At 43.3% G+C, this 24204-nt stretch overlaps 1 protein-coding gene across 1 annotated transcript; it reads right to left on the bottom strand.

Annotated features, from left to right (window-relative positions):
• Positions 1–1241: 1241 nt before the first annotated feature.
• On the bottom strand, positions 1242–24029 carry NDUFB11 (NADH:ubiquinone oxidoreductase subunit B11; the record flags this gene model as incomplete). The annotated part of the gene is made up of 2 exons (XM_088460914.1): positions 23773–24029; positions 1242–1372 (listed from the first exon to the last, which is right to left on the bottom strand). Coding segments are annotated over exons 1-2 (311 nt in total), but the record flags the coding sequence as incomplete, so codon positions are not given.
• Between the last annotated feature and the right edge of the window lie 175 nt (positions 24030–24204).

Below are 24204 nucleotides of genomic sequence, written 5' to 3'. Positions count from 1 at the left end.
GAGGTGAGGCGTGTGCTCCAGCATGTGATACACGGGGAGACACTACATGTGGAGGAGTGGCAGTGAGGCGAGGCGTGTGCACCAGATACACGGGGATACACTACATGTGGAGGACTAGCAGTGAGGCGAGGCGTGTGCACTGGCATGTGATACACGGGGAGACACTACATGTGGAGGACTGGCAGTGAGGCGAGGCGTGTGCACCTGCATGTGATACACGGTGAGACACTACATGTAGAGGACTGGCAGTGAGGCGAGGCGTGTGCACCAGCATGTGATACACGGGGAGACACTACATGTGGAGGACTGGCAGTGAGGCGAGGGTTGGCGTTGTGCCCTTACCAAGCTGCGGGCCTCTCCCTGTATCACGCCAAACTCGCACATTCTTCACCTGGGATGCTACACAAATGTGTGGGGTAGGTACTGAGAGCTTCCCTTGTCTGAGAGGCCATGTATACACAATTGTGAGGGGGGGTGACTGAGCCGGAAGCGCTGTAGTGTGTGTGTGTGGGGGGGGGGGATGTAGGGGCCGCGGTCTGTGTGTATTAATGTGCGATGTTAGGAGAGAGCTGGGGTGAGACAGACTTTGCTGCTGTTTTCTTTCAGCTCAGCATGAGAATAAATAATTGATTAGTGCTCATTAGATCTCTCCCTTAGGAAGCGTGGACTGACGGTACAGCGAGCGCAGCCCTCACCTGAATTATCACACTAATCACTCCCTGGGCCAGACAGGCCAACATACATCTGTATCACCAGCGAGGTGACAGTGACAGACGGGACATGTTTCCATACATCTGTCCCCTCGTCCCAGTTAGTAGTCCCTGCTCCAGTAGTCTCCTGAACAAGCAATTAGTGGCTATAAATAGTCGCTCCTCAGCCACACAGGTCCACGGGGGTTTGCTTTGACTCTACGCAAACCCCCCCCCCCCCCCCAACTGGGGCAGAGTAGGGGAGGGGGGCACCTCCTGTCTCTGTCACTCTGGCGGCAGCGACAGGCTAGATGGAGCATTAACTGCAAGTTTCTGTCAGCAGAAGACTTATATCTGCAATATATTCTCCCCCTCAGAGATGACTAAGTGATGGGAATATGAATGCTGAGAGAATAGTCGCAGCCGCACCGGCAGTTTATTGTGTTTAGCGCGCAGGGGGAGCGGGCGGAGTGGAGGCAATGAGGTTGCACAGGGAAGGCAGGGAGGAGGAGGAGAGGGGCAGCAAAATGAAATGAAGAATATGGCACTCACTTCCTCGGTGGCAAATAATATACGAAGACGGTCCCCAGCACGAGGCAGAGCGAAACGCCAGCAAACATGACTGCCCGCATGTTCTGGACATCTGCTTCCGGATCCTCGCAGAATCCATGCCAGTCCGGGTTCTAGAGCAGAGGAGAGGGGGGGGCAACAGGGCAGAAAGGCAAGATAGGGAGCAGGCAAATTGAGTAGGGAGGAAAGGGGCGAGTAAGTGGGCAGGTGAGACGAAGGGAGCAGGACGGGTACCCAGGTGGTGGCAGGTTAATAAGGAAACAGAATTTTGGGGAGGGGGGGGCAACAAATAGTGGAAGCGGGGAAAGAAGGGGTTAAAGTAGTAAAAAAAAAACGCACAGGATTTGCAGGAGGAAATTAGTTGGGGGAGCGGTAAGAAATGGGGTTCAGAAAGATGGGGTGAGGAGGGCGGGTTGACAGAGAAATGGGGTGAGAAAAAAAACAAAACATGCATCAAACATTAGTGTAAGAAAGCGAAACAATAGTTAAACGTTTGTCTGAGCTGACACTATCACGTTTTACAGTGCTCCACCAACTCCTACATATAGAGAGTAAGTTCTTGGGGGCTGAAGTAGCGGCACAGCTGCTGTCTCCGCACAGGGACAGGACATGAAAGCAGCCGCCACTGTCAAACGTTTCCATCACACAGGCACTGAGAGGTGAGAGAAGGCTGTGCAGCCCGGGAACAAAAGGAGAAGCAACTAATGATGAGGCAGCAGACAATAGCGCCTCGCGGGAGAGAATACAATGAGCAGCTTCAAGAACGCAATACTGAAGGAGTACAAAAAAAAAAATATATATATATTATAAATGTCAAAGAGTGCGTGTGCGTGTGTGTGTGCGCGTGTGTGTGTGTTTGTAGGGGGTGTTCAGAAAAGGAGCAAGCAGAGGTGTAAAAGATTCACATCAATCTGTCTCATGACAGGCAGAGCCTAAAGATGTGCACACGTCGCCCCCTGCTGTTGAAACAGAGAACAGCACCAATTAAATTGATTAACTATTATCTGTTACTTTATTATTATCTTTTACTAATAAAAACCCTGCAAGGTGCAGGCAGCGCCATGCATCGTCAACAAAGAAAGCATTTCACAGTAATAGGGTGATCAGAGCATAAGTACAATACACAATGGCAGACCATAGCGTAAGTACCAATCATTAATATCACACCACAGGCTGGGTAAGGCAGATAACAGGGGCAAGGTTAGGAGAACTTGCTGAAGCTAGCAGAAGTCGCCGATGGGAGTTGCTTTGGTGCCCAGTGATCCTGTACCCAACGTGGGTAAGCAGGCAGAGTGATGGCGAGGAGACAAGGGAGCAGAGCACTGGTGACATGGAGGGTGCAAAGGAAGCAGAGGAGGAATGAGGGCCCTGCACGTAAAAGCTTATATACTAAAGGGAAGGGAGAACTGGGAATGATATTGAGGAGGGATGGAGGAGAATACTGACAATCAGGAGGGTGGATACGCTATAACAAAGAAGGTACGTCATAGCTGGGGAGGCTGGTACAGACCCTGACTGGGAGAGGGAGCACCTTACACGAAATCTCGGGAGGCGAGCGTGAGAGGAAGTGAGTGACCAGGGTGGAGGAGAGGTCCTGGTCAGCGGGAGAGAGGGGGGGGGGGGGAGAGAGATGAGGGTAGAGCTGTAGGGAGGGGAAGAGTGGTTTGAAACTAGTGAGGCAAGTTTCGGGGGTGGGATGGGGGTAGACGCCGTAATTGTGTCCTTCCCAAAAATTCTAGCTGCTCTATTGGCACAGTATAGCGCATTGTACATAGGAACCGCTGTCCCATGACACAGCTCATTTATTCTATTTGTACTGAAAGTAAAGTTGGTGGCAACATAACAGCAGTAGACAGACATTAGTAAGACACGCAGATTGCATTACAGTAGCCACATCATTAGGTTACCTATGAGATCAGTAGTGTGTGATCATCTCCACCTATATGGGGCTTTAGGCTAGGATAGATAGATCTTACAAGGACAGAATAGGATAGACCATGCCTGCTCGGTTCCACGCTGTAGTGTGTCCAGCTCAGTATATACATATTGGGAATGGACATTTAAAAACACCTACCAAGACCTTTAAATCTACAGATATGAACATGAAGGTAAATACGTTGTTCAGTGTTACAATGTATGACCTCAGCACTGAAATACAAACTGCAGGACTCCTTTCCGCATCTCTAGGACGGTGCCCTGTTGGGATCTCATACAAGTTAAAGGGCAGATCGGGCTTGTGAGCTGCTGTGACATCATGGCCCCGTCTCGGAATGACTACCCCAATCCACACAGAGGGCCATATTCAATTAGAGAAAATTTTACATTACAGTGTGACGGTTTCCCGACCGCTGACATCCTTGCGCTAGTGTAAATAAATGTAGTTTTCCCACTTACAGCTGCTAATCCAATCAGCCAGTACCAGCTGGCTAGTCAGTTCTCAAAACCAAGGGACACTATTGTATACATGTATGTTTTATTATGTGGTAGATTTGTTATATCTCATGTGTGTCAAAATTGCTACATTTTGATTATGTGTATCAAACGTGTTATATTTTACTAAGAGAAGCATTGTCTAAATATTTTGTTTCAAAGTCAAGTGGTTATTACATTGTAGCAAGTTTTATTAAGCTTCACTCTGAAGCGCAATCCAACAATCTTTTGGGCATATTCAATTAGAGGGGAAAAGCCTTTTTCGCCTGTTTTTTTTGAGAAAATTTTGCCTAAAAAAAAAAAATGTCGCCAAATTCAATTCCAGGACAATTTCGCCTAAGCGGAAACTCGATGCATTGAATTCTATAAAAAAAGATTCGCCAATCAATAGCAGGTGAAAAGAAATGCAAAATCTTAATTTTGGGGTGCATACATGGGGAAACGACTTAGAACCATTGGGACAGCCCCCCAAAAGACAGATCTGCAAAAAAAAAAAAAAAAAACTACCGCCAACCAAAAAAAGAAGTGTCATTTTTGGGGTAAAAAAGTAAAAAGTGGGGGGACAAGCATAAAAACTAGCGATATAGGCTTCTTGGGGGTCCACAAGGATGGGTCAGGTGTTTTTGGGATTGCAGGTGCATGTAACAGGTGGATTTTTCATGTTTTTAAAAAAAAATCACTTTAGAGACATAAGAATATGCTAGCACCCATTTTCAAGTACCCCAAATTTGTCTGGACTACTTATTTTTACCAAAAAAATACAGCTTTATGTCATTCTTCACCACTTTTACAAAGACGCTAATAGCAAGCAATTTACACAACTTAATTATCCAAAATTGTTTTATTAGGGCTATTAGTACACATCTACATTGATTCCCTATGTTAATATACCTTTTTCTGGGGTACAGACTGAATCCCCCAATTCTTTCAGTACTTTTCGCCTGTTCCGCTTTCGCCTAATTCTGTTTTCGCCTGTTTTGCAGTTGAATTAGGCGAAAAGCGGGGATGCGCATGGAATGATTTCGCCTTGGAAACAGGCGAATAAGGCGAAAAGTCGGACAGGCGAAAACGTTCCGACTTTTCATATCTAATTGAATACCTCTCAGAGTGTTTTTGCACAGCAAGTCTGCTAAGCTACCAATCTAACTCAGGCAAGCCTCTCCTTCCTTAGTGGATGTGTATAGTTTAAAGAATAAACACTCCAGGTTATCTCAAGTATATTCGCTAATACAGAGACTTTGCTGCATATTAACCCGGGTACACGCTATACAATTATCAAGCCGATAATTGTATAGTGTGTGCAGGAGTCTTCTCTGATAAATGGCTGCAAACGTTCCTGCAACAGTCAGATCGGATGCCAGGATTTCATGTGCTGCACCAGTTATCTGAAGACATCACACACACAGAACTAAAGTTTGCTCAATGCGTACGGGTGCACACCGATCCGTGTAACAACGTTTAATCGGACCTGCAGATGTGTACTCAGTTTTACTATCAATGAGTGGCTTCCCCTCCTCCTTAAAAGGAAAAGTGCCTAAGGGGGCGGTTCAATTATTTTGGACGCCTGTAGCCCCCGTGTAAAGTAATGGGAGCTATTCAAGTGTTTGCGCAACCCGCCCTGAGCTTGTCGTGACAGTGCACCAAATTGCACAGGATTAGCTGCGGTTTCTCCTGTGCTAAATGCCGCGCGTGATGTGGTAAAGGCGCGTCTAGCCCCAAATCCCTACTTTTGGCGGATTTCTGCTCGCACCTAAGTAGGGTGCGAGCAGAAATCTGCGATACGTGCATTCCCAGGGCTGGGCACCCAAAACAATTAAGTAGCTCCCAATCACTGAAACCGGGAGCTACAAGAGCCCAAAACAAGTGAATAGCCCCCCCTAAAATGATTAATTCCCTAATGAATTGATACTGACCTGGTGCACATTACATCGCTGCTCGCTTGGTACAAATGTAATCAATGCAAGAGACACGGCAGATCTATAGTCACAGCTCAGAGAAAGAAGCAGGCAAAGAAAAAAACAAACCACCCAAAAACTCCTCAACTCTGCTCCTGATTATATAGAAATTGGATTAAGAGCATACGGTATACGGAATTTAGAAATATATATTCAGTAAAAGCTGCAGGATGGTAAATACAACGGTAAATAAGAGTTACCTGAAGGTTTGTGTTGCTTATTTTGGACAAAAAGCTCAAATGAAAAAGCCAACACGTCAGTTATGCTTGCTGTGAAATCACTGTCTGGACACTTGTATTTAATGACCAATCTGCTGACTTTTGCACACACTTGTATTGGGATATGACCTGGGAATGGGATCATACATAAGGGGTGTGTACAACCTACATTGACTTTGTGTTATATAGTGTGAAATTCTAGCACCCTGCACCTGTCACTAGAGCAGAGAGCGACACCCCAGGCAGGAAAAGGGTACTGCACGGGTTGTGACAGGTGCTGGGTGCTAGAATGATCACGAATTCCTGTGAATGTGACTAGCTGGTACGTTACATTATCCGAATACGAGGAATAGCAACAGGCTGGAGATAACATGAGACACTGGCATAAAATACATTTTGTGGACGGTAGTTTGTCTGACTTACTGTAATGTTCTAGAACATATTAATGTGATCCTCAGTGAAATAATCGTCTGATTTCTGCAAAACTGTAGCACAGATGTATTTTACAGTGGTCACTAAACATTTAGTCCTAAACATTGGTCAGGACACACTGATGTTTCTACTTGTCCGAAGTAAACTAGCTACTTAACACACCAAGCAAGGGATTTGGACACAAAACCCCCTATCCCATATGCCTACAATTAAATGACACTGTTACTTAGCTCACAAGTTATGTGCACCTTCTCATTCAGATACATCTCCCTGTATTTAAAACGCACATTGCTCAGCATGCCACGCAGGGACTTGAACGCCTAACCTCACGCACTACAGTCAGACACCTTAGGAAGCCTTGAATTTGTATACGAAGCTAGCTGTAACGGTCAGTCTAAACTATTGCAGCTGAAGATCTATGTAGTGTGTGGCTGCACACTACATAGATCTGCTTAGCTGCAATGGTTTAAACTAATAATTACAACCAGTATAATTAGATGTTTCACATCCAGGACCTCATTTCAAAGTTTTCATCCCAGTTGGACCAGTTAGGGTATTTATGATCGGAATCGGTATGATATACCAGCGGACGGGATGCCGGTGGTCAGAACACTGTCAGCGGCATCCCGATGGGGAACATCCCGACAGGGGCCGGTAAGTAGCCCAACAGTCCCCCTTCTAACCCTAACCCTTACCTGGTGGTGCCTAAACCTAACCTCCCTCCCACCGATGATGCCTATATTTAACTCCCCCCCCGGAGTTGCCTAATACTAACCCCCCCCTCCCCGTAGCCTAACCCTAACCCCCCCAATCCCTGGCCTAATCCTAACCCACATACCTACATTCGGGTTGCCGGCGGTCGGGATTCCGGCGTTGGTATCCTGGCATCTTGACTGGATCCCTTATGATCTATGGAAGATCATAACATGGAGTGATACACAGAGGATATGAGATTCTGGTAGAACTGGTGATATTTGTAGATAATAGAGAAAAACTGCGGAGGCGAGATTATACATGGATAGACCATTGAGAAGTTTTAGGTTGGCCTTAATGCGTTAGCGTCGAGATCTGCGGTAAGAGGTATAAGGGGAGAAGAGGAGGGAGCTGGGGCCAAGGGCGAGATTCAATTGTTTTATGAGCGCCCATAATGCCTGCTCACACCCTCCTGAGGTGGCGAGCAGAAATGTGCAATAAGTCAGCCTAATAGTTTAGGAGGGTATAGACTCTTTACGCAGCTAAACCTGGCACATTAGGGAACGACAAGCACGAAAAGTAACGGGCGCCCGCGGCACTCAAGCCGGCCGGAATAATTCAATAGCTTCATCGGACGCGCAAAAAAAAACAAACTGAACTGCCCATCGTAGAGTCTGGCACAACATCACCAAAATGAGAGGTTAGTTATGGTTACTGCGTGGGGGTGAGCTTTTGGGGGCCAGCGGGAGAGTGCCAGTCACATTATAGCTAGTGTCAATGAAGATGAAAGTAGCTGGGGTTTCAATATCCAACCAGACCTTGGGATCTGCGGAAATGCACCATTGTATATACTCTGCTATCTTGAGCAGTATATAATTATTTCTTTCACACAAATGGCGGCTGTAGGGGATGTTCCGTACTTCATTAAAAAAAAAATATATCTGTAGGTTCTGAAGGATACTGATAAATAATTTTGTAGCAAGGGGCAGGAAAGCCATGAAGGCCGAGTGCGGAGGAAGATTTAATGGAGCGAATGTCGATTATCATCCTCTGCTGCCAGAGATTTAGGCCTCCAGTGACTATTGGAGGCCATTAAGGGAGGTTATAGCTAACAAGGTAATCATCAATGTTGTTCCTCTAACTCTTGTGGGAACTCCACTGATTTTGTCAAGTTATAAGGTCTGCTATAGAGAGATGTGCGATTATCAATGAAATCCTGTTGTGTATTCAGCTTTTCTTCAGTCTACTAACCATTAAATAAACAGCTTTATCGCTTTTTTCATAGAACTTTGGGTTCAGACAGCTAAAGGTCTTTGCAGTTTATCTGAAGAGGACAGCGTGGAGTTGGGCCCTCAGAGGGGATAAAAGTTTAAGAACTTTCTCTGAAGATACGATATGATGCAGAGCACTATTGGGATGGGAGGCTCAGGGCCCCCGTGTATGCCTCTGCCTGTTTTTGGGAGGCTCCTTTTCATACCTGCCCTAGCGATTCTTTGGTTCTGACCCTGCTCACTGTAGAACTACTCTCGGATACATCTCTGTGGCATATGCGTGACCTCTCCGTGTACCAGACAATGGCTTACCGACTATTCTTCCACACTACTGCTACCAGCCGGTCAAGGGTCTGCGATCTGGGTACCGAGTGCAATCAAACCCAAACCAGCTGACAGTACTAGATTCCAAATTCAGATTGTGACACCGGTGTAACAACACGGCAGGATAGGAGAGCATTGCCTGATCCTGTGAGACGCTGAGGAACTCTCTTCATTTCTGACAAAGGGCCGTATTCAATTAGAGGCGAAAAGTGCCGCTTGGCGAAAAGTTTCCGCGAATTCAGACTTTCCGCCTGTTTTCAAAGTGCCTCCATTTTCAAATTCCAGGACGATTTCTCCTATAGGCGAAAAAGTATCTCCTATGAATAGCAGGAGTAAAAAAGTGCAAAAAAAATCGTTATTTTAGGGTGCAAACATGGGGAAATGACTCAGAGTCCTCAGGACAGCCCCCCAGAAGACAAATCATCAACAACAAAAATTACCTCAGAACACCCCAAAATAAGTACTTTCGTTTTGGGGGCGAAAAAGTAATAAGTGGGGGAGACAAGCATAAAAACTAGTGAAGTAGACTTCTTGGGGGTCTGCAAGGATGGGTCAGGCGTTTTTAGGATTGCAGGTGCATGCCGCAGGTGCGTTTTTGATGTATTTTAAAAGTTCACTTTAGAGACATAAAAATATGCTAGCACCCATTTTAAAGAACCCCAAATTTGACAGGACAACTTATTTTCACCAATAAAATACAGCTTTATGCCATTCTTCAACACTTTTACAAAGACGCTAATTAGAAGCAATTTAAACTACTTACCGTATATACTCGAGTATAAGCCGAGTTTTTCAGCGCAAAAAATGATCTGAAAAAATACCCCCTCGGCTTATACTCGAGTGAAGTGTAGCGCTGACCGGATGGAGTTCGGTCAGCGCTACACACTGCCAAACACACAGCCGCATTCTCTCCCATGCAAAGCGGCCGGAGGAGCGGACAGCGGCGGGACCAGGCGCGGGAGTTTCAGGTAAGTGTTTATTTTTTTTTTATTCTTATCACGTCTCTCTCTACTATTGGGGGGGGGGGGACTACAGGGGGCGATTACTACAGGGGGGGATTACTACAGGGGGCACTACCAGTGGGGGATTACTACAGAGGGCACTAAAAGGGGGGATTACCACTGGGGGCACTACCAGGAGGGATTACTACTGGGGGCACTACCAGCTGCTGCCATTTCCCACACTAGGCTTATACTCGAGTCAATAAGTTTTCCCAGTTTTTTGGGGTAAAAGTAGGTACCTCGGCTTATATTCGGGTCGGCTTATACTCGAGTATATACGGTAAGTACCCCAAACAGTTATTAGGGTTATTAGTACACATCTACATTGATTTCCTATGTTAGTGCATCTTTTTTTGGGGTACAGACTGAATTCCCCTCTTCTTACAGTACTTGCCACTTTCGCCTGTTTTGAAATTGAATAGGGCGAAAAGCGGGGGACGCGCATGAAAAGTTTTCGCCTCAAACAGACAAAGGCGGCGGAAAATCGGACAGGCGAAATTTTTCAGAATTTTCGATCCAATTGAATACGGGCCATAGCCGGCCTTCTCATGCAGCCAAAGTGCTCTCCATCGATTTCCACCAGCCTCCGTGGATGATGGCAGATGTTGTGAGGACACCTGGTTAGGCGGATTGCTGGAACTGCCTCTGGTGATTGCTTCCCCCACACTCCCATTTACAGATTGTAAGCTTTACAAGATTTGCCAGTTCCATATATCAGAGAACAGGCAGTGCCCCCAGGATAACACAGATTCAGGGCTCTGGTTAGAGAGAGAGACTTCGGGAACATATTTTCCTAGGTGGCAGTGTAACGAATAGGCACGCCTTCCACAGGCTGATGTTGCTGGCTTGTCTGACACAAAGAAGGGTAGAGAAAGTATTCTATATGTTATGTATTGCAGATGCCTGTTCCTCCTAAGATTGCCGCAAAATTTTAAAAACAGCGAGAAATAAAAAAGTAATTTCAAGATGATTAGCGAGAGTTATAGTCCCAATATGTCCTGTTGTTCTAAAACGGACAAGTCAGTGATAGCTCATGGAACAGGAGATATATACGTAAGCTAAGTTTATTCCTTTTTCGTCCTGACCTCAGATTTGCGCGGTTTGTTCCAGCATGTCAGCGAGTGGATGTCTCAATCACAGTCTTGTCGCTTTTCTTACTATATTGCTCGTGTTGTAACCATTTATCATGCCCGTAACATGGAGAGTCACAGATCTATTAACAGCGTGTATCTAACGTCACAGTCGGATATTCCTAACCCAGCAGCTATATTCGCTCTCCTTAATCACCTCTTACCAGATATTTATTACTGCACAGCAACATCATAATCTAATTGGATCACACGCTAATGTAGAGACTCTCTCTCTCTCTTCTGCGGTTGCTCTGACTGCTCAGCCGTGATAAATTACAAGTTAGTGAGTTTTTATATTGAACGAATAGCTGAAAGTCTGTCTGTGAAAGGATACGGCGTAATACCTGCTACAGACTGCAGGGGGCAGTGCACAACCAACACTGATGATGTCACTTCTGAAAATCAGTACATCGCTAATGGTGAAGTCAGGACTAATGGAGCGTACACACGGTCAGATTTGTCAGATGAACGACTGAACGATTAAACGATTTGAACGATTTGAACGATTGAACGATTTTTGACTGCATTAAAATGAATGGAATCGTCCAAGTCTGACTGCAAACACATCAGATGTCAGATATCGTTATCTGACCATCGGGAACGCGCATCGTTGATCGTCCATCGTTCAGGCATGTCAGATATGTCAGATTTTCCTTCAGATATGAACGACTGAACGATTTTTAAATCGTTATCGTTCATATCTGAAGGAAAAATCTGACCGTGTGTATGCACCATTAGCTGATGAAGTATCGGAGATACCTGCTGCAGTCCCTCCTTAATACATACGGGGGATACTTAGTATTTGAGGTAAACCTAAACCTCAAATAAACTTTGATAAATGGGCCCCAGAATCTGAAAGCTAAACGACCCTATTATATAAATGCAGGAAACATTATACTACTCTCTTGATTTCTATTGCCTCATGCAGTGTAGAGATAGATTATATGATCCGGAAGATACCCGTATACAGTTTAGAATTATATATTATACACAGTTCAACCCAGGGAAACATACACATTTCTACAACTTGTTGTACAGGTAAGAGATGCTGCGAGCCAAACCTAAGGAGCGTTTATTATAGGGGAGGATGTAATCGGCATCCCGGCGGTCGTTTTGCCAGCGGTCAAATAGCATAAGGTGAACAAGAAATAGGGTTAGGTTTTATTTTTTTTTATTATTGGGAATAGGTTGAGGGAAAGGTGGGGTAGGGGTTAGGATACTTACCTAAAATATGTTGGGATTCTGATGGTCAGGATTCCGCTGTCTGTATTCTGACGCACCCAACCCATAGGGGGGGATCTCGTCTTCTGGAGCACACTGACCTATTCATACAGGGGACAGAAAGCCAGACAGAGACAGATCCTGCCAGACAGCGGGAAGGATGGGGATAGGAGCGAGAAGGGGAAGACTAGGGGAGGAAGTAGAAGGGGTATGATGTAGACTAAATGGGGTGTTCAGGGTTTTGGTAAATCAGGTATGTCACCATCTCACGCACACGCTGACACCCCTCATACTGTGCACAGTGGGGGACACTTATGGTAACTGGTATGTAGGTAATTTTGGAGAAGAGGTAACCGTAGCAACCAGAAATTTGTTTTTATTTAAATTGAAATGAACAAAATCTGACTGGCTGCAATAAATCAAAGCTGTCACCTTCTCATCTGCACAGAACCAATCATATAGTGTATAGGGTACAGTATTCCTACTACAGCTATATACACATTACTCTCCCCGTACAGTGTATAGGGTACAGTATTCATACTACAGCTATATACACATTGCTCTCCCCGTACAGTGCACAGTGTATAGGGTACAGTATTCATACTACAGATATATACACATTACTCTCCCCGTACAGTGTATAGGATACAGTATTCTTCTCTTTACATTTTCTTCTACTCTCTACTCCCCATTAGGGCACCTAACACGGGACCGCCAACTCCCGGCAGCTTATTGTGAGTGCTTTAATCACTATTTCAGCAATGTATATAAGTTGTGTCCCTGTCCTGCACTGTAATGTACTGTAAGTTACTTGTTTCTTGTTCACTTATTAGTTCTATGTACTATGTAAGGCGCTGCGGAACACTTGTGGCGCCATATAAATAAAGGATAATAATAATAATAATACTACAGCTATATACACATTACTCTCCCCGTACAGTGCACAGTGTATAGGGTACAGTATTCATACTACAGCTATATACACAATACTCTCCCTGTACAGTGTATAGGGTACAGTATTCATACTACAGCAATATACACATTACTCTCGCCGTACAGTGTATAGGGTACAGTATTCTTACTACAGCTATATACACATTGCTCTCCCTGTACAGTGTATAGGGTACAGTATTCATACTACAGCTATATACACATTACTCTCCCCGTACAGTGCACAGTGTATAGGGTACAGTATTCATACTACAGCTATATACACATTACTCTCCCCGTACAGTGTATATATAGGGTACAGTATTCCTACTACAGCTATATACACATTGCTCTACCTGTACAGTGTATAGGGTACAGTATTCCTACTACAGCTATATACACATTACTCTCCCCGTACAGTGTATAGGGTACAGTATTCATACTACAGATATATACACATTACTCTCCCCGTACAGTGTATAGGGTACAGTATTCATACTACAGCTATATACACATTACTCTCCCCGTACAGTGCACAGTGTATAGGGTACAGTATTCATACTACAGCTATATACACATTACTCTCCCTGTACAGTGTATAGGGTACAGTATTCATACTACAGCTATATACACATTACTCTCCCCGTACAGTGCACAGTGTATAGGGTACAGTATTCATACTACAGCTATATACACATTACTCTCCCTGTACAGTGTATAGGGTACAGTATTCATACTACAGCTATATACACATTGCTCTCCCTGTACAGTGTATAGGGTACAGTATTCTTACTACAGCTATATACACATTGCTCTCCCTGTACAGTGTATAGGGTACAGTATTCATACTACAGCTATATACACATTGCTCTCCCCGTACAGTGTATAGGGTATAGGGTACAGTATTCATACTACAGATATATACACATTACTCTCCCCGTACAGTGTATAGGGTACAGTATTCATACTACAGCTATATACACATTACTCTCCCCGTACAGTGCACAGTGTATAGGGTACAGTATTCATACTACAGCTATATACACATTACTCTCCCCGTACAGTGTATATATAGGGTACAGTATTCCTACTACAGCTATATACACATTGCTCTACCTGTACAGTGTATAGGGTACAGTATTCATACTACAGCTATATACACATTGCTCTCCCCGTACACTGTATAGGGTACAGTATTCATACTACAGCTATATACACATTGCTCTCCCCGTACACTGTATAGGGTACAGTATTCATACTACAGCTATATACACATTGCTCTCCCCGTACAGTGCACAGTGTACAGGGTACAGTATTCATACTACAGCTATATACACATTACTCTCCCCGTACAGTGTATAGGGTACAGTATTCATACTACAGCTATATACACATTGCTCTCCCTGTACAGTGCACAGTGTATAGGATACAGTATTCATACTACAGCTATATACACACATTGTTCTCCCCGTACAGTGTATAGGGTAATGTGTGTATATAGCTGTAGTATGAATACTGTACCCTATACACTGTACGGGGAGAGCAATGTGTATATAGCTGTAGTATGAATACTGTATCCTATACACTGTACAGGGAGAGCAATGTGTATATAGCTGTAGTATGAATACTGTACCCTATACACTGTACAGGGAGAGCAATGTGTATATAGCTGTAGTATGAATACTGTACCCTATACACTGTACGGGGAGAGCACAGTATTCATACTACAGCTATATACACATTGCTCTCCCTGTACAGTGCACAGTGTATAGGGTACAGTATTCATACTACACCTATATACACATTGCTCTCCCCGTACAGTGTATAGGGTACAGTATTCATACTACAGCTATATACACATTGTTCTCCCCGTACAGTGTATAGGGTAATGTGTGTATATAGCTGTAGTATGAATACTGTACCCTATACACTGTGCACTGTACAGAGAGAGCAATGTGTATATAGCTGTAGTATGAATACTGTGCTCTCCCCGTACAGTGTATAGGGTACAGTATTCATACTACAGCTATATACACATTGCTCTCCCCGTACAGTGCACAGTGTATAGGGTACAGTATTCATACTACAGCTATATACACATTACTCTCCCCGTACAGTGCACAGTGTATAGGGTACAGTATTCATACTACAGCTATATACACATTGCTCTCCCCGTACAGTGTATAGGGTATAGGATACAGTATTCATACTACAGCTATATACACATTGCTCTCCCCGTACAGTGCACAGTGTATACGGTACAGTATTCATACTACAGCTATATACACATTGCTCTCCCCGTACAGTGTATAGGGTACAGTATTCATACTACAGCTATATACACATTGCTCTCCCCGTACAGTGTATAGGGTATAGGATACAGTATTCATACTACAGCTATATACACATTGCTCTCCCCGTACAGTGCACAGTGTATACGGTACAGTATTCATACTACAGCTATATACACATTGCTCTCCCCGTACAGTGTATAGGGTACAGTATTCATACTACAGCTATATACACATTACTCTCCCCGTACAGTGTATAGGGTACAGTATTCATACTACAGCTATGTACACACATTGCTCTCCCCGTACAGTGCACAGTGTATAGGATACAGTATTCATACTACAGCTATATACACATTGCTCTCCCCGTACTGTGCACAGTGTATAGGATACAGTATTCATACTACAGCTATATACACATTACTCTCCCCGTACAGTGCACAGTGTATAGGGTACAGTATTCATACTACAGCTATATACACATTGCTCTCCCCGTACAGTGTATAGGGTACAGTATTCATACTACAGCTATATACACATTACTCTCCCCGTACAGTGTATAGGGTACAGTATTCATACTACAGCTATGTACACACATTGCTCTCCCCGTACAGTGCACAGTGTATAGGATACAGTATTCATACTACAGCTATATACACATTACTCTCCCCGTACAGTGCACAGTGTATAGGGTACAGTATTCATACTACAGCTATATACACATTACTCTCCCCGTACAGTGTATAGGGTACAGTATTCATACTACAGCTATATACACATTACTCTCCCCGTACAGTGTATAGGGTACAGTATTCATACTACAGCTATGTACACACATTGCTCTCCCCGTACAGTGCACAGTGTATAGGATACAGTATTCATACTACAGCTATATACACATTACTCTCCCCATACAGTGCACAGTGTATAGGGTACAGTATTCATACTACAGCTATATACACATTGCTCTCCCCGTACAGTGTATAGGGTACAGTATTCATACTACAGCTATATACACATTGCTCTCCCCGTACAGTGTATAGGATACAGTATTCATACTACAGCTATATATACATTGCTCTCCCCGTACAGTGTATAGGGTACAGTATTCATACTACAGCTTTATACACATTGCTCTCCCCGTACAGTGCACAGTGTATAGGATACAGTATTCATACTACAGCTATATACACATTGCTCTCCCCGTACAGTGTATAGGGTACAGTATTCATACTACAGCAATATACACATTACTCTCGCCGTACAGTGCACAGTGTATAGGGTACAGTATTCATTCTACAGCTATATACACATTGCTCTCCCCGTACAGTGTATAGGATACAGTATTCATACTACAGCTTTATACACATTGCTCTCCCCGTACAGTGCACAGTGTATAGGATACAGTATTCATACTACAGCTATATACACATTGCTCTCCCCGTACAGTGTATAGGGTACAGTATTCATACTACAGCTATATACACATTGCTCTCCCCGTACAGTGCACAGTGTATAGGGTACAGTATTCATACTACAGCTATATACACATTGCTCTCCCCATACAGTGTATAGGGTACAGTATTCATACTACAGCTATATACACATTACTCTCCCCGTACAGTGTATAGGATACAGTATTCATACTACAGCTTTATACACATTGCTCTCCCCGTACAGTGCACAGTGTATAGGATACAGTATTCATACTACAGCTATATACACATTGCTCTCCCCGTACAGTGTATAGGGTACAGTATTCATACTACAGCTATATACACATTGTTCTCCCCGTACAGTGTATAGGGTAATGTGTGTATATAGCTGTAGTATGAATACTGTACCCTATACACTGTGCACTGTACGGGGAGAGCAATGTGTATATAGCTGTAGTATGAATACTGTATCCTATACACTGTACGGGGAGAGCACAGTATTCATACTACAGCTATATACACATTGCTCTCCCCGTACAGTGCACAGTGTATAGGGTACAGTATTCATACTACAGCTATATACACATTACTCTCCCCGTACAGTGTATAGGATACAGTATTCATACTACAGCTATATACACATTGCTCTCCCCGTACAGTGCACAGTGTATAGGGTACAGTATTCATACTACAGCTATATACACATTGCTCTCCCCGTACAGTGTATAGGGTACAGTATTCATACTACAGCTATATACACATTGCTCTCCCCGTACAGTGCACAGTGTATAGGATACAGTATTCATACTACAGCTATATACACATTGCTCTCCCCGTACAGTGCACAGTGTATAGGGTACAGTATTCATACTACAGCTATATACACATTACTCTCCCCGTACAGTGCACAGTGTATAGGATACAGTATTCATACTACAGCTATATACACATTACTCTCCCCGTACAGTGCACAGTGTATAGGATACAGTATTCATACTACAGCTATATACACATTACTCTCCCCGTACAGTGCACAGTGTATAGGGTACAGTATTCATACTACAGCTATATACACACATTGCTCTCCCTGTACAGTGCACAGTGTATAGGGTACAGTATTCATACTACAGCTATATACACATTGCTCTCCCCGTACAGTGCAGTGTATAGGATACAGTATTCATTCTACAGCTATATACACATTGCTCTCCCCGTACAGTGCACAGTGTATAGGGTACAGTATTCATACTACAGCTATATACACATTGCTCTCCCCGTACAGTGTATAAGGGTACAGTATTCATACTACAGCTATATACACATTGCTCTCCCCGTACAGTGTATAGGGTACAGTATTCATACTACAGCTATATACACATTGCTCTCCCTGTACAGTGTATAGGGTATAGGATACAGTATTCATACTACAGCTATATACACATTGCTCTCCCCGTACAGTGTATAGGGTACAGTATTCATACTACAGCTATATACACATTGCTCTCCCCGTACAGTGTATAGGGTACAGTATTCATACTACAGCTATATACACATTACTCTCCCCGTACAGTGCACAGTGTATAGGGTACAGTATTCATACTACAGCTATATACAGATTGCTCTCCCCGTACAGTGTATAGGATACAGTATTCATACTACAGCTATATACACATTGCTCTCCCCGTACAGTGCACAGTGTATAGGGTACAGTATTCATACTACAGCTATATACACATTACTCTCCCCGTACAGTGTATAGGGTACAGTATTCATACAACAGCTATATACACACATTGCTCTCCCCGTACAGTGCACAGTGTATAGGGTACAGTATTCATACTACAGCTATATACACATTACTCTCCCCGTACAGTGTATAGGGTACAGTATTCATACTACAGCTATATACACATTACTCTCCCCGTACAGTGCACAGTGTATAGGGTACAGTATTCATACTACAGCTATATACACACATTGCTCTCCCCGTACAGTGCAGTGTATAGGATACAGTATTCATTCTACAGCTATATACACATTGCTCTCCCCGTACAGTGTATAGGGTACAGTATTCATACTACAGCTATATACACATTGCTCTCCCCGTACAGTGTATAGGATACAGTATTCATACTACAGCTATATACACATTGCTCTCCCCGTACAGTGTATAGGGTACAGTATTCATACTACAGCTATATACACATTACTCTCCCCGTACAGTGCACAGTGTATAGGATACAGTATTCATACTACAGCTATATACACATTACTCTCCCCGTACAGTGTATAGGGTACAGTATTCATACTACAGCTATATACACATTGCTCTCCCCGTACAGTGCACAGTGTATAGGATACAGTATTCATACTACAGCTATATACACATTACTCTCCCCGTACAGTGTATAGGGTACAGTATTCATACTACAGCTATATACACATTGCTCTCCCTGTACAGTGTATAGGGTACAGTATTCATACTACAGCTATATACACATTGCTCTCCCCATACAGTGTATAGGGTAATGTGTGTATATAGCTGTAGTATGAATACTGTACCCTATACACTGTACGGGGAGAGCACAGTATTCATACTACAGATATATACACATTGCTCTCCCCGTACAGTGCATAGGGTACAGTATTCATACTACAGCTATATACACATTGCTCTCCCCGTACAGTGCACAGTGTATAGGATACAGTATTCATACTACAGCTATATACACATTGCTCTCCCCGTACAGTGTATAGGATACAGTATTCAAACTACAGCTATATACACATTGCTCTCCCCGTACAGTGCACAGTGTATAGGGTACAGTATTCATACTACAGCTATATACACATTGCTCTCCCCGTACAGTGCACAGTGTATAGGGTACAGTATTCATACTACAGCTATATACACATTACTCTCCCCGTACAGTGTATAGGGTACAGTCTTCATACTACAGCTATATACACATTACTCTCCCCGTACAGTGTATAGGTTACAGTATTCATACTACAGCTATATACACATTGCTCTCCCCGTACAGTGCACAGTGTATAGGGTACAGTATTCATACTACAGCTATATACACATTGCTCTCCCCGTACAGTGTATAGGGTACAGTATTCATACTACAGCTATATACACACATTGCTCTCCCCGTACAGTAAACAGTGTATAGGGTACTGTATTCATACTACAGCTATATACACATTGCTCTCCCCGTACAGTGCACAGTGTATAGGATACAGTATTCATACTACAGCTATAAACACATTGCTCTCCCCGTACAGTGCAGTGTATAGGGTACAGTATTCATACTACAGCTATATACACATTACTCTCCCCGTACAGTGTATAGGGTACAGTATTCATACTACAGCTATATACACATTACTCTTCCCGTACAGTGTATAGGGTACAGTATTCATACTACAGCTATATACACATTACTCTCCCCGTACAGTGTATAGGGTACAGTATTCATACTACAGCTATATACACATTACTCTCCCCGTACAGTGTATAGGGTACTGTAATCATACTACAGCTATATACACATTGCTCTCCCCGTACAGTGCACAGTGTATAGGATACAGTATTCATACTACAGCTATATACACATTGCTCTCCCCGTACAGTGCACAGTGTATAGGGTACAGTATTCATACTACAGCTATATACACATTACTCTCCCCGCACAGTGTATAGGGTACAGTATTCATACTACAGCTATATACACATTGCTCTCCCTGTACAGTGTATAGGATACAGTATTCATACTACAGCTATATACACATTGCTCTCCCCGTACAGTGTATAGGGTACAGTATTCATACTACAGCTATATACACATTACTCTCCCCGTACAGTGCACAGTGTATAGGATACAGTATTCATACTACAGCTATATACACATTACTCTCCCCGTACAGTGTATAGGGTACAGTATTCATACTACAGCTATATACACATTGCTCTCCCCGTACAGTGCACAGTGTATAGGATACAGTATTCATACTACAGCTATATACACATTACTCTCCCCGTACAGTGTATAGGGTACAGTATTCATACTACAGCTATATACACATTGCTCTCCCTGTACAGTGTATAGGGTACAGTATTCATACTACAGCTATATACACATTGCTCTCCCCATACAGTGTATAGGGTAATGTGTGTATATAGCTGTAGTATGAATACTGTACCCTATACACTGTACGGGGAGAGCACAGTATTCATACTACAGATATATACACATTGCTCTCCCCGTACAGTGCATAGGGTACAGTATTCATACTACAGCTATATACACATTGCTCTCCCCGTACAGTGCACAGTGTATAGGATACAGTATTCATACTACAGCTATATACACATTGCTCTCCCCGTACAGTGTATAGGATACAGTATTCAAACTACAGCTATATACACATTGCTCTCCCCGTACAGTGCACAGTGTATAGGGTACAGTATTCATACTACAGCTATATACACATTGCTCTCCCCGTACAGTGCACAGTGTATAGGGTACAGTATTCATACTACAGCTATATACACATTACTCTCCCCGTACAGTGTATAGGGTACAGTATTCATACTACAGCTATATACACATTACTCTCCCCGTACAGTGTATAGGGTACAGTATTCATACTACAGCTATATACACATTGCTCTCCCCGTACAGTGCACAGTGTATAGGGTACAGTATTCATACTACAGCTATATACACATTGCTCTCCCCGTACAGTGTATAGGGTACAGTATTCATACTACAGCTATATACACACATTGCTCTCCCCGTACAGTAAACAGTGTATAGGGTACTGTATTCATACTACAGCTATATACACATTGCTCTCCCCGTACAGTGCACAGTGTATAGGATACAGTATTCATACTACAGCTATAAACACATTGCTCTCCCCGTACAGTGCAGTGTATAGGGTACAGTATTCATACTACAGCTATATACACATTACTCTCCCCGTACAGTGTATAGGGTACAGTATTCATACTACAGCTATATACACATTACTCTTCCCGTACAGTGTATAGAGTACAGTATTCATACTACAGCTATATACACATTACTCTCCCCGTACAGTGTATAGGGTACAGTATTCATACTACAGCTATATACACATTACTCTCCCCGTACAGTGTATAGGGTACTGTATTCATACTACAGCTATATACACATTGCTCTCCCCGTACAGTGCACAGTGTATAGGATACAGTATTCATACTACAGCTATATACACATTGCTCTCCCCATACAGTGCACAGTGTATAGGATACAGTATTCATACTACAGCTATATACACTATACTCTCCCCGTAGTGTATAGGGTACAGTATTCATACTACAGCTATATACACATTGCTCTCCCCGTACAGTGCACAGTGTATAGGATACAGTATTCATACTACAGCTATATACACATTGCTCTCCCCGTACAGTGCACAGTGTATAGGATACAGTATTCATACTACAGCTATATACACATTGCTCTCCCCGTACAGTGCACAGTGTATAGGGTACAGTATTCATACTACAGCTATATACACATTGCTCTCCCTGTACAGTGTATAGGGTATAGGATACAGTATTCATACTACAGCTATATACACATTCCTCTCCCCGCACAGTGTATACGGTACAGTATTCATACTACAGCTATATACACATTGCTCTCACCTCATACAGTATACAGGGTATATAGCAATAACATTATAGTATGTATATAGGGGGGGGTGTCACTTCATACAGTATATGGGGCATACAGCAATAACACTACAGTATGTATATAGGGGGGTGTCACCTCATACAGTACACAGGGTATATAGCAATATACACTATAGTATGTATATAGGGGGGTGTCACCTCATACAGTACACAGGGTATATAGCAATATACACTATAGTATGTATATAAGGGGTGCCACCTCATACAGTATACGGGGTATACAGCAATAACTCTATAGTATATATATAGAGGTTGTCACCTCATACAGTACACAGGGTATATAGCAATAACACTATAGTATGTATATAGGGGGGTGTCACCTCATACAGTATACTGGGTATACAGCAATAACACTATAGTATGTATATAGGGGGGTGTCACCTCATACAGTACACAGGGTATATAGCAATATACACTATAGTATGTATATAGGGGGGTGTCACCTCATACAGTACACAGGGTATATAGCAATATACACTATAGTATGTATATAGGGGGGTGTCACCTCATACAGTACACAGGGTATATAGCAATATACACTATAGTATGAATATAGGGGGTGTCACCTCATACAGTACACAGGGTATATAGCAATATACACTATAGTATGTATATAGGGGAGTGTCACCTCATACAGTATACTGGGTATACAGCAATAACACTATAGTATGTATATAGGGGGGTGTCACCTCATACAGTACACAGGGTATATAGCAATATACACTATAGTATGTATATAGGGGGGTGTCACCTCATACAGTACACAGGGTATATAGCAATATACACTATAGTATGTATATAAGGGGTGTCACCTCATACAGTATACTGGGTATACAGCAATAACACTATAGTATGTATATAGGGGAGTGTCACCTCATACAGTATACTGGGTATACAGCAATAACACTATAGTATGTATATAGGGGGTGTCACCTCACAGTATACAGGGTATATAGCAATATACACTATAGTATGGATATAGGGGGTGTCACCTCATACAGTACACAGGGTATACAGCAATAACACTATAGTATGTATATAGGGGAGTGTCACCTCATACAGTATACTGGGTATACAGCAATAACACTATAGTATGTATATAGGGGGTGTCACCTCACAGTATACAGGGTATATAGCAATATACACTATAGTATGAATATAGGGGGTGTCACCTCATACAGTATACTGGGTATACAGCAATAACACTATAGTATGTATATAGGGGGTGTCACCTCACAGTATACAGGGTATATAGCAATATACACTATAGTATGGATATGGGGGGGGGGGGGTGTCACCTTATACAGTACACAGGGTATACAGCAACACTAGTGATAGGTATGTAGGGGTTGTCACAGGGTCACCTCATACAGTACACATGATATATAGCAATAACACATAGTAGGTATATAGGGGAAGGGAGTGTTACCTTGGAATAGGAATGGGCCATATCATCATCATGGTCGCCGTGACCGTGATCTGCTGCGGTGGACACGGGGGCCTTGGAGGCCAGAGCGGGGCTGGTGTGGAGTTGTTGGATGCGGGGAGAGCGCAGGAGCCGGGCGGCCCCGGAGAGGCGCAGCGCCCGCAGACACAAGGGCATCGCCATGATTAGGCTGCCCTGACTGACAGCGGCCGCAGCAATCACCGGAAGAGGCGGCTGACTCCTCTCAGCTCTACCAATCAGTGTCCCGGAATCCAGAGGAGCCTTTACCTGATTGGCGCCTTCCGCTAAACCATATCCTCTGTCAGTGACTGCTCCAATCAAAAGCCTGATCTCACCGAGGACTCACTGCGCCGCGGCCATGTTTACTGTGGGCACATGTTTTCAAAAACCACTTCGGTGCATATCTACCTAATA

The sequence above is a fragment of the Taudactylus pleione genome, unplaced genomic scaffold (genome assembly GCF_031769625.1).
Source record: "Taudactylus pleione unplaced genomic scaffold, aTauple2 ptg000988l, whole genome shotgun sequence".
Classification (NCBI taxonomy): Eukaryota; Metazoa; Chordata; class Amphibia; order Anura; family Myobatrachidae; genus Taudactylus; species Taudactylus pleione.
The sequence above is the reverse complement of the archived record's forward strand: the minus strand, read 5'-3'. Positions and strand labels throughout refer to the sequence as shown.